This window comes from Dipodomys ordii, unplaced genomic scaffold (genome assembly GCF_000151885.1).
Source record: "Dipodomys ordii isolate 6190 unplaced genomic scaffold, Dord_2.0 Scaffold20, whole genome shotgun sequence".
In the NCBI taxonomy this organism is placed as follows: Eukaryota; Metazoa; Chordata; class Mammalia; order Rodentia; family Heteromyidae; genus Dipodomys; species Dipodomys ordii.
In genome coordinates this window covers 10,034,922-10,049,049 of record NW_012267236.1, presented here as the reverse complement: position 1 = coordinate 10,049,049, position 14,128 = coordinate 10,034,922, and the positions used below count along the sequence as shown (strand labels likewise).

General features: G+C 46.7%; 2 protein-coding genes across 4 annotated transcripts in view; one reads left to right on the top strand and one right to left on the bottom strand.

Moving 5' to 3' along the window:
* The first annotated feature begins 48 nt into the window (after nucleotides 1-48).
* On the top strand, nucleotides 49-13,238 carry Cenpo (centromere protein O). 2 transcript variants are annotated; one of them, XR_001174952.1, is made up of 8 exons: nucleotides 49-105; nucleotides 359-469; nucleotides 1,918-2,075; nucleotides 4,054-4,168; nucleotides 5,002-5,261; nucleotides 6,140-6,311; nucleotides 7,256-7,469; nucleotides 13,155-13,238. XR_001174952.1 is itself a non-coding variant. In XM_013013650.1 (7 exons), exons 2-7 carry the CDS (start codon nucleotides 424-426, stop codon nucleotides 7,387-7,389), a joined length of 885 nt encoding a protein of 294 aa, XP_012869104.1. In that variant the 5' UTR covers nucleotides 49-105; nucleotides 359-423; the 3' UTR covers nucleotides 7,390-7,877. The 2 variants fall into 2 exon arrangements, 1 of the variants encoding a protein (XP_012869104.1); XM_013013650.1 differs by lacking the exon at nucleotides 13,155-13,238 and having other exon boundaries at nucleotides 7,256-7,877.
* The window catches only part of Adcy3 (adenylate cyclase 3), a 123,712-nt gene continuing 118,183 nt past the window's right edge, over nucleotides 8,600-14,128 (bottom strand). For both annotated transcript variants that reach the window (XM_013013648.1, XM_013013649.1), the window contains exons 17-22: nucleotides 13,131-13,289; nucleotides 12,528-12,674; nucleotides 11,530-11,649; nucleotides 10,692-10,815; nucleotides 9,977-10,101; nucleotides 8,600-9,568 (exon numbers count right to left, since the gene is read on the bottom strand). In XM_013013648.1, the coding sequence (XP_012869102.1) occupies nucleotides 9,386-9,568; nucleotides 9,977-10,101; nucleotides 10,692-10,815; nucleotides 11,530-11,649; nucleotides 12,528-12,674; nucleotides 13,131-13,289 (858 nt within the window). In that variant the 3' untranslated portion in view covers nucleotides 8,600-9,385. The remainder of the gene's footprint in view (nucleotides 9,569-9,976; nucleotides 10,102-10,691; nucleotides 10,816-11,529; nucleotides 11,650-12,527; nucleotides 12,675-13,130; nucleotides 13,290-14,128) is intronic.

Genomic DNA, 14,128 nt, shown 5'->3' with positions numbered 1-14,128 from the left:
GCGCCGCCATGTTTGTGTACGGCGGGGGCGCAAAGCACCCTGGGAGCGGCGGGTTGAATTTGAAGGCGGGGACGGCGGGAGTTCTCCTCCCGGGAAAGAGACGAGGTACGGGGAAACTGGGCTGGACGGAGCCGTGGCCCAGGTAGAGGGGCCCACGGCTATGCAGGGCTCCTTCCGTGTGCAGAGGGCACAGCGCCCGGGGGGTTCCCGGGCGGCGGGAAGGTGGACGCGGACACGGCTGGCCCCGACCCGGGGCTGGCTCGACGGGGACATTTGGGTTTTCCGGGGCCCCCGGGAGCCTGTCTGGGTCTAAGTGAGAGTAGACGGGACACTGATCCTGTTTTCTTCTGCCACTAAGGACAGCTGGTCTCACACTTAACCTGGACGACTTCATAGAAACGCGCTGGACACTCGGAGGAAGAGATGGAGCCGGCGAATTCGTTCCGTCTGGACGGCGAGTCCAAAGGAGGTATTCCGAGGGGCGCCCCTCACCACACGCAGGTTGAAAAGAGCCCCTTCCCTCCGCACCTGACGCAGGGCCAGTCCCGATCGGGAGCCGCGGGTGAAAGGAACTGACGTCTGGAACCAAGGCCAGACCACAGGGAAAAGTGGCTTCGAGGCTTTTCAGGCTGCTGCTCCTTTTGAAACTGATAGGTTGCACCCATAATGTGGGCTTATGATCAGAGCGACAATGCACCTTTTAATACAGTACTTGTGAGGGAGGCCCCACTGTGGGCCAGTGACTTCAATGTCGCATAGCCCTGGGCGATTCCTGGCTCAGCCTTAATGATTGTGGCCCCGGGAAAGTTACTGTACAGTTAGTTCTCTGCCTCAGTTTCTTCAGCTGGAAAATAAGTGGAGGTAAATGATAGCATGTGGTGGTGACCGTGAATATTAGTACATATTTCTGTGGTTGTCAAATAGCTTGTGCTATGTATAGGAAATAGCATGCCTTTACATGCTTAATAGTAAAGCATCTAGTACAAATATCTAATATTTAGGAAATGTCCAAATGTTTTTTACTGGAACCAATTAGCCTTATGAAATTAAAGCCTTTACTGTATTGCTCCTTAGTTAATTGAATACTGAGATTTATCCTCATGTTTCTGTCCAAAAGTGAGGTTCTTTGTACCTTTTCTTGTTAATGCCCGGAAAGATTTTTTTGTGGACAGTTCTTGGTATTGTGCCTTTCTAGTCTTATACTCCTAATACTTCTTCAAGCCTGGTGACTAAATTATAAGGATTAGATGATTTCTGAGTCAGTGAAATCTGGTGACCCCTCTTCCTCTGAGTCAGCAAGTCATGGAGAGTCAGCTGTATTCAGAAAACTTAACCTGACACTTTAGATAATAAACACTAATGTGGGTTGAGATTGACTTCAAATTGGTTTGGTGACTTTATGGATTAAAAACATGATATAGCTGGATACTGGTGGTTTATATTGGTTATCCTAGCTACTCAGAAGGTTGAGATCTAAGGATTGCAGTTCAGAGGCAGCCCAGACAGGAAAGTCCCTAAGATTTATCGCCAATTAACCTGCAAAAAGCCAGAAGTGGAGCTGTGGTCTGCAGCTAGCCACAGAGTTCTGAAGGAAAAAAAAAAAACAAACCAAAAAACTTTTTTTCCTCTTTTGTACCAGGTTTGGGGCTTGACCTCGGGGTCTTGTTGCTCTTCCTTAGCTTTGCAGTTCACGCCCCTTGAACCACAGCTTCACTGCGGGTTTTTGCTGTTAATTGGAGATAAAAGTCTCACAGATTTATTTCCCCTGGGCTGACTTCAAATCTTGAACCTCAACCTCCTGAGTAAGTAGGCTTACAGGTGTAAGCCACCAATGCCCAGTCCTCTGTTCATTCTTAAAATGCTGCCAGTTGCCAGAATTAGAAACTTTGTCTTACAAAGTTCCTTTTTTTAACTTAGGTGTTTTAGCTTACTTGGAAAGACTAGAGGCTCAAGTGAAGAAATCTGAAGTGCTTCGGAGAGCCCAGATCAAGGAAAGTGCCCTTAGAACCAAGATCCGTGAACTGAGGCATCGTCGAGACCAGCTGAGGGCTGAAGTGAAGCTACGTCAAGTCAGAGTAAGTACAGTGTAATGTGGGAGACTTTCCTAAGGTGTACAAAATAATCATGATCTGGGAACTGGTAAATTTGCATGGCTTGTTTTACTTTTTTTTTGGTCAGTCGTGGGGCTTGAACTCTGGGCCTAGACGCGGTCCGTGAGCTCTTCAGCTCAAGGCTAGTGTTCTACCACTTGGGCTACAGCACTACTTCATGCTTTTTCTGTGCATGCGGTGCTGAGAAATCAAACCCAGGGCCTCATGCATGCAAGTCAAGCACATTACCACTGAGCCACCTTCCCAGACCCTTGTTTTACATTTTTAAACTTTCAGTCATACTGGATCAATTTCAAATCTTTGATTCTTCAAATAAGCAGACCTATATAAATGTAGTTGAGAATCAATATCAGTAAATGTCCGATACTAGTGATGGGTCAGGAAGGTTCATTATACTCTCTGTCTCTTCATAGACACCTAAGCCTGTTGCAGACTTTAGACTTTAAAGAATATGTATGTATACAAATTTACATATATGTATATATATGTATGTAAATTGGTTATAACTATAGGGCTTTTGAGGGGGATGAGAATGAAGGAGAAATAAGGAGCATGATGGAGGGTAAATAATATCAAAATTCATTTAGTCTATATATGAAGAGCATAAGGAATCTCACTGAAAGCCGTTAAATAATAGGGGTGATAAGGCCTGTGATCAAAGGAACAAGGCTGACACAAAGCAAAAGTTAAGCAAAGCTTTATTCTGCGCCAAGCATCGAGAATCAAACTGACCAGTCAGGGTTAGGGCTGTCTCTATGGAGAGAGTGACCCCTCCCAGTCTTACAGGCTAGCTTTTATAGGGCAAAACCACAAATCATAAACTAACTGTAAGTAACATGGACTCCTACCACCTTTGCCCCAGATAAGACCAGTATCAGTGATAGTAATCACTCCGCTGAAGTTCTGCTGCTGCTGCTGCTGATAAAGTCAATATTTAGCTTTTTAAATGCTTCAGACCCCAACATTACTCGAGACTGTTGGTTATGCTTAAATCTTCAGCCTCCATATTATATTGGAATAGGAACTAACCTAACCATAAGGACTCAAAAGGGCCAAATTAAAAATGAGAGTTCTTATGACTCGTGTAAATGGGGAAAGGTGCCCAGGCTAACCTTAGGGGATCTAAAAGAAAAGGGACTCTGCCTCGCAACACAGATGCCTGTGTAGCTTTTTAGACTTTTGTCACATATGAGCAGTAATGAACCAATTAGCAGATGTTAAGAGAGCAAATTGCATGCTGAGTATTGGGCTCGGGTTTCTTGGGATCTTGGCCCATAGAAAGCTGCTTTGGTAATGGACTCTTGCAAACTGAGATGGAAATTAGCAAACTAGCAAATGCTGGGGAAGCCTCAGAACAGCTATCTAACATCAGAGCCTTTTCTTTACTCTTCACTCCTGGAAGTATTTAGGTTGCTCACCAGTAATTTCAGGCCTTTTTCTGTTTGCTTGCTTGCTGCTTTGATTTTTTTGGTTTTTTATCCAGATTGCATAGTCGTCATCAGAGGGAAGAGCAGCCTGACACCACCTTCTGGGCTGTAGCTGGAAGTGCAACTTTTAGAGTCCTGGCGCTTGAAACTCTGAAGTCTGGCCCAATCCAGCTTTCCTGCTTTGCTTTGTAGCCATCTGTTTTGTCTGCCCTGTGCTCATCCCAGACTTTCATCACACACTTTCCTTACTGTTCTCATAATTCTCCCCATCCATCCCCACCCAAATCCTAGCTCTTCAGTCCACGGTTTATACTTTTGATTCCTACACTGTGTGACCTACTGACTCTTCTCTGCTGTGAATGCATACACTAACTGCATGGCCATAATAATACAAAGGTCTTTTTGTATTACATAATTTAAAAAATCCTGCATTTTGCTTTTGTCGGGTCAGATGAGGACAGGAACTTGGTGATTTTCCCCTTTGTAGCCTGTTTGATTTGCTATCTATCTTACAGGTTAAAACATCTACCAATGTAGAACCTGACAGAACAGTGGAGGTCAGTGAACAAGAAGTTTTGAAAAAACAGAGAGAAAATGTGATTGCCATTCTGCAAGCATATCGGTTTACAGGTATAATTCTTTCTGATCTGATTCATTCTAGTTTGCTAGATTTATTATTAGTGTGGGCTTAGAGGAGATTTTTTTTTGTCCCCCTATCCTCATGATGTAGCCATCTTTCTGACCGGCCCTTCACATATTCCTTTTTTTTTGTACTGGTCGGTCATGGGGCTTGAACTCTGGGCCTGGGAGCTGTCCCTCAGCTCTTCAGCTCAAGGGTAGTGCTCTACCACTTGAGCCACAGCACCACTTCTAGCTTTTTCTGCTTATGTAGTACTGAGGAATAGAACCCACGGCCTCATGCATGCAAGGCAAGCACTCTACCACTGAGCCACCCAGCCCGTGATACTTTGTTTTCTAGTGGTTAATTATAAATCAGAGTCTCAAGACTTTCCTGCCTGGGCTGGCTTTGAACTGTGATCCTCAGATCTCAGCCTCCTGAGTAGCTAGGATTATAGACGTGAGCCACTGGCGCCTGGCTTAGACTTCCTTTTTATTGCTAGCCTGCCTTATGCTACTGATCAAATAGTTTAAACCTGTTAGGGCTGTGTTTGATCATACATGCATAAGAGAGGGCTATGGGAAGAACTGGAGACTGTCACAAATTGACAAAAAAAAAAAAAGGAGAATGGGTAAATTGGAACTTTCAAGATGTTTTTCTCAATAATTTGATATTTAAGATGTCTTCATTTTTACCCCCTTCCATAGGTCAGTCTTGATGAGAGGGAAGCATTTGTGGACAGTGTCTGTATGCCAGACTTTGTGCAGGATGCTAGATACTCAGTGAGTAAGGTGCTGCTTTTTGCCTGTCATCTGCTGAGGTATTGTCTCACTGTCTTGCTCAGGGCTCAGTGGAAAGCTGACCAGCCGCGGGGTCTGTGTGTGCATCAGCACCGCCTTTGAGGGGACCCTACTGGATTCCTATTTTGTGGATCTTGTCATCCAGAAGCCACTGTGGATACATCACCATTCTGTCCCAGCCTTCATTCCTCTGGAAAGGATAGCTGCACAGCTCCTACAGACTGATATTCAGCGCTTCCTTTTCACTCTCAGCGAGTACCTAAATGCGTATTCGGGGAGGAAGTACCAGGCCGACCGACTTCAGGTGTGTGCATAGGACTTCCATACCTTGTTTTAGGAGCCCCAAAGGAAAGCAAATTTCAGTTTTCTTTTGTATTTTAAGTAATTCTTAACTTGGAGCTAGAGGTTTGTCCTTTATCTAATTCTTGTTTCTTACTGCTATTCCTTTTCTTTCTTACCCTTTTGAAACTTAGGATGATGTTGAGTTGTGGGTCCTGGCTAAGGGATATTATGTACTTTCAGAATATCTGGTGGGTTTTGAGAGTATCTACCCCAAGGAAACCACTATAGACACACAGTACCAGATGCTATCTATCCATCTCCCCTGATCTCTGGTCAGCTTTCTTTTTTTTTTTTTGGGTCCGGTCGTGGGGCCTGGGTGCTGTCCCTCAGCTCTTAAGCTCAAGGCTAGCGCTCCACCACTTGAGCCACAGTGCCACTTTCGCTTTTTTCTTTTTGCTTATGTGGTGCTGAGGAATCGAACCCAGGGCCTCAGGCATGCAAGGCAAGCGCTCTACCACTGAGCCACCTTCCCAGCCCCTGGTCAGCTTTCTTATAGGGTGGCAGGTAAGCTAACCATAGAGACAGGAAATGAATACAAATAGGGTGTAAGTTGCTCATTTAAATTTACCATTTTCCATCTATGCATTTGGAAAGACAAGCTCCCAGTTATCAGTTAAATTTGTTAGGCAAATGCAGACACGAAACATCTTACTGTATGATAGTGTCAGTGAATTTATTAAATTCTCCCTCCACTCCCCTGGCCATCCATTTACACTAGTCCTTTTTTAGGCCTTTTATTTCTCTGAATTCATGGCCTTCTTTTGATAGTCCTGTGTGAAGTGCCACAACCACTGCCTGCACTGTAGTCACCACGCACTTGCTCTATTCCTCACCCACTAGAGTGACTTTGCAGCCTCCCTGGCTGGACCACTGCAGAGAAACGCCCTGTGCAACCTGCTGTCATTTACTTACAAAGAAAAAGCGGGGGCTCAGTCCATGCTGTTTTGCGCCAGATTGCTGTATAAAGACCTCACAAGAACTCTCCCAACTGATGTCACAGTTACTTGTCAAGGTAAGAGGAAGGCCACTTAAATGGAACTAGGAATTGAGGTATGCTCTGCTTTGTGTAGGATAAGCAAAGCAGGTGGACTGTGTCTAGAGGACATCCGAGATACTCTTCTCTTTACATACCAGAAATAGGTTTTCCTTTCTTCTTTGTATATGGTAAATAAAATTAGCCTGGTCCCCCATCTTGACCTCTTACTTCTACCTGACTTCTTTCAGCTCATAAATTGTTTTCATGGGAGGCCCCCTCTTGCAGAAAAACAAGCAAGGCTGAGTCAGAGTCATCTGTGATAGAATGAAGCTGAAGCTCATTTTACTATGTAGCCAAATAGGCAGGGCAAGTTAGTGTATTTAAGTTCTCCAGAGTGTATTTTCTACATGGGAATTTGTTTAGAGCTAACTAAGAAAGGCTTATTTTTCTAACTTCAACTAAATGTTCCACGATCAGGTGACCTTGGCAATAGTGAAAAATAGGATAAAATGTTTTTAGGAGATAGACATGTTGATGCTGCCAAGAGTTCATAACATAGGTCTTTTTTTTTTTTTTTTTTTGGTCGGCGTGGGGCTTGAACTCTGGGCCTGGGCGCTGTCCCTCAGCTCTTCAGCTCAAGGCGAGCGCTCTACCACTTGAGCTACAGCGCCACTTCCGGTTTTCTGGTGGTTTATTGGAGATAGGAGTCTCACAGTCTCTCCTGCCCGGGCTGGCTTTGAACCGCGATCCTCAGATCTCAGCCTCCTGAGTAGCTAGGATTACAGGCGTGAGCCACCAGCGCCCGGCCATAACATAGGTCTTTGAGTGCTGTGTTTTATTAATTCCCTGGTCTTAAAAATGTATTGGTCTTCTAGGGGCAGCCTCTCCACCCAGACCAAAATTACATGGGTCCAGAATAGTGTGACCCAGTGTTTCCCTTGATGACACTAAACAAGACTGATGGAATCTTTTTTTTTTAGGGATGGGGGCACTGTCTACCTTGCAGGCAGAGTATCGGGCATCCCATGAAACACTGTTCTGCACAAAGCCCATACATCAGGTGTTTGCTTCCTTTTCACAAGGAGAAAAACTGGATTCAAGGATCTGGAGCTGAAAACCAGCAAAGGCTCACACTCCTTACCTGGAACGATCCTAGCCTTGAGTAGAAGCCTGCTTCAACAGGATGATGAGCAAGTATGAGTCCCCAGACACTGGAATTTTTGGAAGTTCTCCATGAGTGCCTGGATACAATCCTTGCTTGTTAGAATGCTTACAGTCACATGTCCTTAGGTACCTGAATTTGATCATGTATTTTACTTGAGAGTTAGAATGGCTTATGGAGTGATAGAAGACATGAAAGGCTAGAGTGTATTTTCCTTTTTTGGGGAAGCTTTGCTTTTCTGCCCAAGACTTAAGAGTTCTTAGGACCCTAGATTTTGGGCTAGGGGTATTGCTCAAGTGGATGTCTGCCTAACACACACAGACTCTGAGCTCAAACCTCTATATTACCCAGAACACTCAGACACATGATATGAGGTAGATCATATAGTTGAAAAAGGGTAAGGGGCTGGGAAGGTGGCTCAGTGGTAGAGCGCTTGCCTTGCATGCATGAGGCCCTGGGTTCGATTCCGCAGCACCACATAAGAAAAAAGCTGGACGTGGCGCTGTGGCTCAAGTGGTAGAGCGCTAGCCTTGAGCTGAAGAGCTGAGGGGCAGCACCCAGGCCCAGAATTCAGGTCCCATGACCAGACACATACCCCCCCCCCAAAGAAAAGGGTAAGTGTGAATTGGGCACCAGTGGCTTACTCATGTAATCCTAGCTACTCAGGAGGTTGAGATCTAGAGAATCTCAGTTCAACACCAGCTCAGACAGAAGTCTATAAGTCTCCATTTCCAAAGTAACCAATCTTCCTCCCCATTGCCAAGGCCCTTTTGTATGACTGTGGGCCTTCCTGTCCATGCTAGTACTTACTGTTCCTTGGCTTAGGGCCAGTTGACAGCTGTGAAAACCTGTCTGGCTGGTCATGTTCTCCCATTACAACTCCTGTCCCTGTTTGCCCAGGCACAGATAGGAGATTTACTGCCTGAGGCTTCACACCACTTCCTAAACCTTATGATCATTAGGCACTGTGCAGAACCTCCAGCCAACTCTATGAAGTGTACAGAGCACAGGAAACAGGTATGGGCCATCTTTTAGGAGAAAGCCATGTAGAATGAGAAGTCTCAGCTCAAGTTCTTGCTTTCTAGGCATGGGGTGGGAGCTAATGCTTTGAGCCAGCCAAGCATTCAACGGACATGGTAACAGAATGATCACAGTGATCCCATCAAGTTGAGTAAAGCTTTTAATAAAACAGTCTGTTCTTTATCAATACCTGTATATTCTCTTTTAAAGCAGTAGCAAAGGTGACTGTAGCAAGAGCTCAAAAGGCAAGGCAGTATCGGAAAGTGTTTTAACAGGTTAAAAATATAAATGTAGAGATCTGTTTATATATTTTTCTTCCAGAAATAACCTCCCTCCCCCCACCAGGTGAAAGGAAATATTGCACTTTCTGCTCTCATATCTAAGGTGACAAGGGTTCCAGAAGAACCTTTCAAGATTATCAGGAACATCAGGATGAGGGCCATTTAACCTAACTGGTACCATACGTGTGGAGACCGCTGCATCTCCAGGGTGGCAAGCACTGCTATCAGTTCCAACCAGGGCCCTGCTGAGCCTCCTCTTCAGCAGCACCCCCCCACCACCACCATGCTTTCAGCCAGCAGCAAAGGAAGCTGCTCGCCGCTTCTCTGTGTCCTGCTCACAGTGGCCATGGCCTGACTTGGTGAAGAAGGCTGACTTGGAGCTGGGGCTCTGGAAGGGCTGTTCTACTACTATGCCTAAGCCCCTACTCTGGGGAAGCTCCAGGCACAGAGGCGTGCGGCTGCCCTCCGAGCTCACATATCCATGGACAGAGCAGGGCTCGAGATTTTTAAACCTAAAGTCTATGGGAATGTGTACTTCAATTTGAGACCATCGGGACTTGGTCATTTAACTTTTCCCAAAAAGCTTTCCTTGCCTCCAGAAACAGGTTTCCCTTATGTGACCCATCCATCACGGGGGCTGAGGCCACTCAGGAGTTGTCTACCACCTGGTGGGGCAGTGTGATGGAGGAGCCATTGGGGAAGGTGGCCGGCCTGTCCCGCCCCTTCAAGAAAAAGGTCAGCAGCTCCCCCTTTCCCTTCACGAAGATGGGACCTCGCCTCACAAAGCGAAAGCCATACTCTCGGAGAATGACCTGCGTCTCTTCCACCACCTGCACAGGAGAACAGAGAGAGCCAGGGGGTTAGGAAGGAGCCCAGACCACTCTGTATAGAGGGGCTTTAGGTGGACAGGACTGAGAATGGATCCAGAAGCACTAACACTTTGGTGGCTCAGGTCCCAGTCAGCCACGGAGCCCAAGGTGGCAGATTCAGAACTCCCCACCCTCCCAAAGATGGGCAGACCCAGCTAAGAGCAGCTGCTTGGTACTTGTCAGGAAGTTCATAGAAAGGGGCAGGTTCTTACTACCCAGCACTTAGGATGTTGGAAGTGGGCTGAAGACTTGTTCTCCGGCATTGCTAGCTCAGTGCTCTGGGACAGTAGGAGGTTCGTGGTCATGGCACAGCATGTGTTCTTCCACTGCTGCCTTACAGCATGCACTCTGCTCTGTGGCTGAACTTACCTGAATGTTGCCCATGACCCCCGTGGACTCCATCCTGCTGGCCACATTGACCGTGTTGCCCCAGATGTCATAGTGTGGCTTCCGAGCTCCAATGACTCCCGCCAGCACCCCACCTTTGTTCATGCCTACAGCAGAGGCATCCAATTCAGCACCGCCCTGCTCCAAGCCTTGCATTACTCTGCCTCAGAAACTCCTCTCAGAAGAATGTCACCTGATCTCTGGTTCTTGATTACATCATCCATATACCTCCTCAAAAGTGGCCTCTAAGCTACTGAAAAGGGAACATCCTGTCTTCCATTTATCCTTCCCTCACCAAGTCCTTGGCACATATTAGCTATGTCCAACAGCTGCCACCTTTATAATACACCTAGTTCTTCAAGTTTCTGTGACCTCACTCAGAAGGAATGAGCCCCCTCCTCAGTATGGGGTACATCAACTCCTTTCAAGGACAGGCTGGTCCGAGAAGAGCAGGGCCTTCAGCAGGCAGAATCCTGCCTAGGTTCCCAGGGTAGGCAGGGCTGTCACTGAGCAGTAGGGACAGATCTACTCCATCATTTTATCATTGAGGGTTTCCATCTGATCACTTATAAGGGACTAGACTGAGGATCCTTCCAGTCCTCTCCAGCTGTGTGTGTGATACTCTCCCCACATAGCTGCTCCCAGCATTCCTGGTCTTCCCTGTTGATCTGCCCAGCACAGAGGCGGGAGCCCTTACCTATGCGCAGCATGAAGTTGTTGAAGGACTGGTTGTTGATGTTTGTAAGTGTATCCTTCATGGCCAAGGCGAAGTCAGCCAGGTCGGCCAGGTGCTGCCAGCGCTCCTTGTCTGACTTTTCCTCCTGTGTCAAGCAGTGGCAAAAGCATCAGGAGCATCCAGGCTGTGGCCATGCAGCCTGCTCATTTCCTTCTGCAGCAGCCCTCTGGGAGGGATCCCTACCTACCATGGTGAGAGACCTTACCTTCCTCCCACAGTCAGCTGTGAGCTGTGACAGTTCACACAGCTCCCGGGGCAAATCTAGCTCTCACCACCCTGAGCCTGGTCTTCAGATTTGTGTATGGCTTTCCTTGTTTGGATTCCTCAAGTAGATTAGAAGCATCTGAGGGTGATAGCCTACCTACCATCTGCTTCCTTAGCTTTGTCTAGGAAGGAGTGGCATGAACACTGGCATCATGAGATAGTTGTATGACAATGTTTTAGAAACACCCAGTGGTACCAGGGCCCATGCTCATTTCCTGACTTGGAGAGTAAAGCAGGCTCCGTGGGTCTGCATCATAACAAAAAACAGCCGGTGGGGTCCCCTTTAAGTTTTCCCTTATTGTAGAATTACACAGGTTCCTAGGAAAGTACAGAGTCCCAGTGTGCACAAACCATCTTAGGCCTACACTGGAACAGTGTAGCATGGCTCATGTGTGTTCTGGTTCTCTGTCCCTCAGTGCTGCATGTGCTGGTTGTGTGAATAATACTAGGAACAATACTCGGGATTTTCTTTAGACTCCCAGGCAAAACTGCATTTCTCTTGAGCCCTTGCTGGCTACCTATCAAGTTCAGTTACCTTGCTGGAGTTGGTAAAGCCATTGGTGTTGACATCTGGGGTGACTCCTGAAGCCGCCATGTAGGTGCTACCGATAGTTTTGATCTTGGTGATGACGCGGAATTTGGGATTGTCCAGCAGCTGAAGCCAGGATTATTAAGGAGAGAATGATCAGAATTGAGGGAGGTAAATGCGCCACCTAACAACCGTGCCAGTTTGCAAGGATCTCCCAAAGCCTCTCCTGCAACAGCTTGAATTATTCTACGCTGTATGCCACATGGTACTCAGCTGAGAAAATTGAACCTTGACACAGGTAAAATTGCCAGCCTTCTGAGGTAAATGAGAATATTTGCAAAAGTATTTTCCTTGGGGCTGGGAAGTTGGCTCAGTGGTAAAGTGCTTGCCTTGCATGCCAGAGGCCCTGGGTTCGATTCCTCAGCACCACATAAGCAAAAAGAAAAAAAAAGAAAAAAAAAGTATTTTCCTTATATGCAAGTTTACTACATAGTTACTGAGACTAAGGGCAGGAAAAATGGAGGCATCTCAGGGTCTTGTTTGGCCCATGTTTATCCTATGAATTTGCAGGAGATTTCCCAGCTCCACCCTCAGACCCAGCAAATGTTCATGTATGATGGCAAGAAATTCATTTGGGAAAGGTAGCCAATCTGTAATTATTTTTTTAGTGCTACTACTGGGGCTTTAACTTGGGGCCTGGGCACTGTTCCTGAGTTTTTTTTTTAAACTTAAGACTAGTAGTGCTCTACCACTTTGAGCCACAGTACCACTTCCAGTTTTCTGGTGGTTAATTGGAAATAAGAATTTCATGAACTTTCCTTCCTGAGCTGTCTTCAAACTCAGCCTCCAGAATAGCTAAGATTACAGGCATCAGCCACCAGAGCCCAACTAATTCTCATTTCTTTTTAACTTCTGCAGGCTATCTTGGGATGTAATGGGTATGTGGGGGGTGGGGTGGGGGAGCATTTACTGGCTTTGAAAGAAGGGGACAGGAAAGTACTCACAGAGTCAAAGTCAGAGATTATCTCATTGAGGAATCGCAGACACTCAATGCCACCGTTATTAATGCTCTCCTCAGTGTAGAAGTCAGCAAAGTTAGGCAGGGAAGCAAACATGACTCCAATCTCATCATAAGACTGGCTGTACAGCTCCTAAAAAGAGGCAGGGCACAAGCACTTGAAGGACAGCTGCCTGATAGGAATGAATCTGTCTTCCCCATATTCAATGTGTACATTCTCAGGTTTAGTCTAAATGAATAATTAGAGACCAATTCATCCCCACTTTGAATAAAGTAACTTTTAGTCCTATCAGGCCAGCTGTGTGAAGATGGCTCAGTAGAGCTGGGAACTACCCAGTTTTGAGGCGGCCACACTGACAGAAAGGGAGGCCATGAAGAGGCTTTATTTAAAGTGGGGCTCATAGATGAGGCCTACATGGGCAGTGGCTACAAGACAGTTTTCCAGAGGCCTGGAAAATCCTTTTGTTAGTATCATTGCTGGTTAAAACCAGGCCTCGCCAGGGCCCAACCTTATTTCAGAAGAAAACCTGGGTCTACCTGCAACTCCGTGGCAGGAAGAGCACATGAAAACAGTGGCCCCACTCCTCACCTCATCTCTCTTCTTGGACCCCAGGAAATGGCGTGCGACATGCTCAGGCAACATGTTGGTGACCAGTGCCTCATTCCAGCGCCGCATCTCGTAGACACGTTCCTTCTGGTCATGGACCTCGATCTTCCACAAGAACAATGTGCGCGCTAGTTTTTCCACCTACAGAGATAAGGCATGTGGTTTAAAGATGATTGATGGAAGGATGGATGCAAATGGAAAACTGGAAGAAAGATGGCTGAATGGCAAGGAAAGGAAGACCCTGAGAAGATTCATCTAATGAGGATGCCACCTGCAGCTGCAGCGAGGACCCCCGCCTCTGAGTACAGCCAAGACCCAGGAGGCCTTAGGATGCATGAGGCCTCCCAGGACCTAATTTTAGCTGCAGATCTGTAGAAGAAAAGAGGCAGAGGGATTTCCCAGCTCCACCTGGAATCTTCATTTCCTGCAGCTCCTTTTGGCTGATAAATGGCTTGGGAAGGCTGTGCTTCCCCAGGCTAACCACTAGGGGGCACCCAAGCTAATATCAAGGTTTATGTGGGGACTTCCTGTACATTAACTCCCTTTTACTTTTTTTTTGGTGGTGGGGAGGGCCGAGGGGGTCATGGGGCTTGAACTCAGGGCCTAGGCACTGTACCTGAGCTCTTCAGCTCAAGTGCTCTACCACTTGACACTTCTGGTTTTCTGATGGTTGACTGGAGATGAGTCTCACGGACTTTCCTGCCTAGGCTGGCTTTGAACCTTGATCCTCAGCTTCCTGAGGAGCCAGGATTACAGGCGTGAGCCACCCGTGCCCAGCCCCTTGTACTTTTTTTTCCTTCTGTGCTGGTACTGAGGCTTGAATTCAGGGCCTTACAGCCTCCCTTGACTTTTTCACTGAAAGCTGGCACTCTACCACTTGAGCCACATTCTACTTCCAGCTTTTTGCTAGTTAATTGGATAAAAGAATCTTAGATTACCCAAGCTGGCTCCAAACCTTGATCATCAGGGCTCTAGGCTCC